At 49.0% G+C, this 449-nt stretch overlaps 1 protein-coding gene across 1 annotated transcript in view; it reads left to right on the top strand.

Annotated features, from left to right (window-relative positions):
* Positions 1–180, top strand: part of EMH_0059180 (uncharacterized protein) — a gene marked incomplete at both ends in the record, with an annotated part of 1,186 nt that extends 1,006 nt beyond the window's left edge. Inside the window, one exon of the mRNA XM_013497653.1 lies at positions 1–180. Coding sequence (XP_013353107.1) covers positions 1–180 — 180 coding nt within the window.
* Between the last annotated feature and the right edge of the window lie 269 nt (positions 181–449).

The following is a 449-nucleotide window of genomic DNA, read 5'->3' on the forward strand; positions in this document are numbered from 1 at the left end:
GAAAAAGACAAAGACACAGGAACATACAGACTCAGAAGAGGAGACAGCAGCAACAAAAAGGAGACAAAAAAACCAAGCAGCAACATTCTATCAGCAGGTGATGAAGCGAAAGCTGCAGCAGCAAAAGAAGAAGCAGCAGCAGCAGCAACTCAAACAGCAGCAGCAGCAGCAGCAGCTTAACAACACAACCACCACCACCAGCAGCAGCAGCAGGGAGAACAACAACAACCAGCAGCAGCAGCAGCAGCAGCAGCAGCAGCAGCAGCAGCAAGAGGATACAATGACACAGGAGCAGCATCTGCTGCTAGCTGATGAGATAGAAAGAGAGACAGCAGAGAGCTTGTTGCTGCAGCAGCACCACAAACAGCTGCAGCAGCAGTATAAAACATACAGAAATCTATCTTATAAAGGTCACTACCATATGCTTGTCTCCTGGGCCTCCTATCTGC

This window comes from Eimeria mitis, genomic scaffold, assembly GCF_000499745.2.
Source record: "Eimeria mitis Houghton genomic scaffold, Emh_scaff2826, whole genome shotgun sequence".
Lineage (NCBI taxonomy): Eukaryota > Apicomplexa > Conoidasida > Eucoccidiorida > Eimeriidae > Eimeria > Eimeria mitis.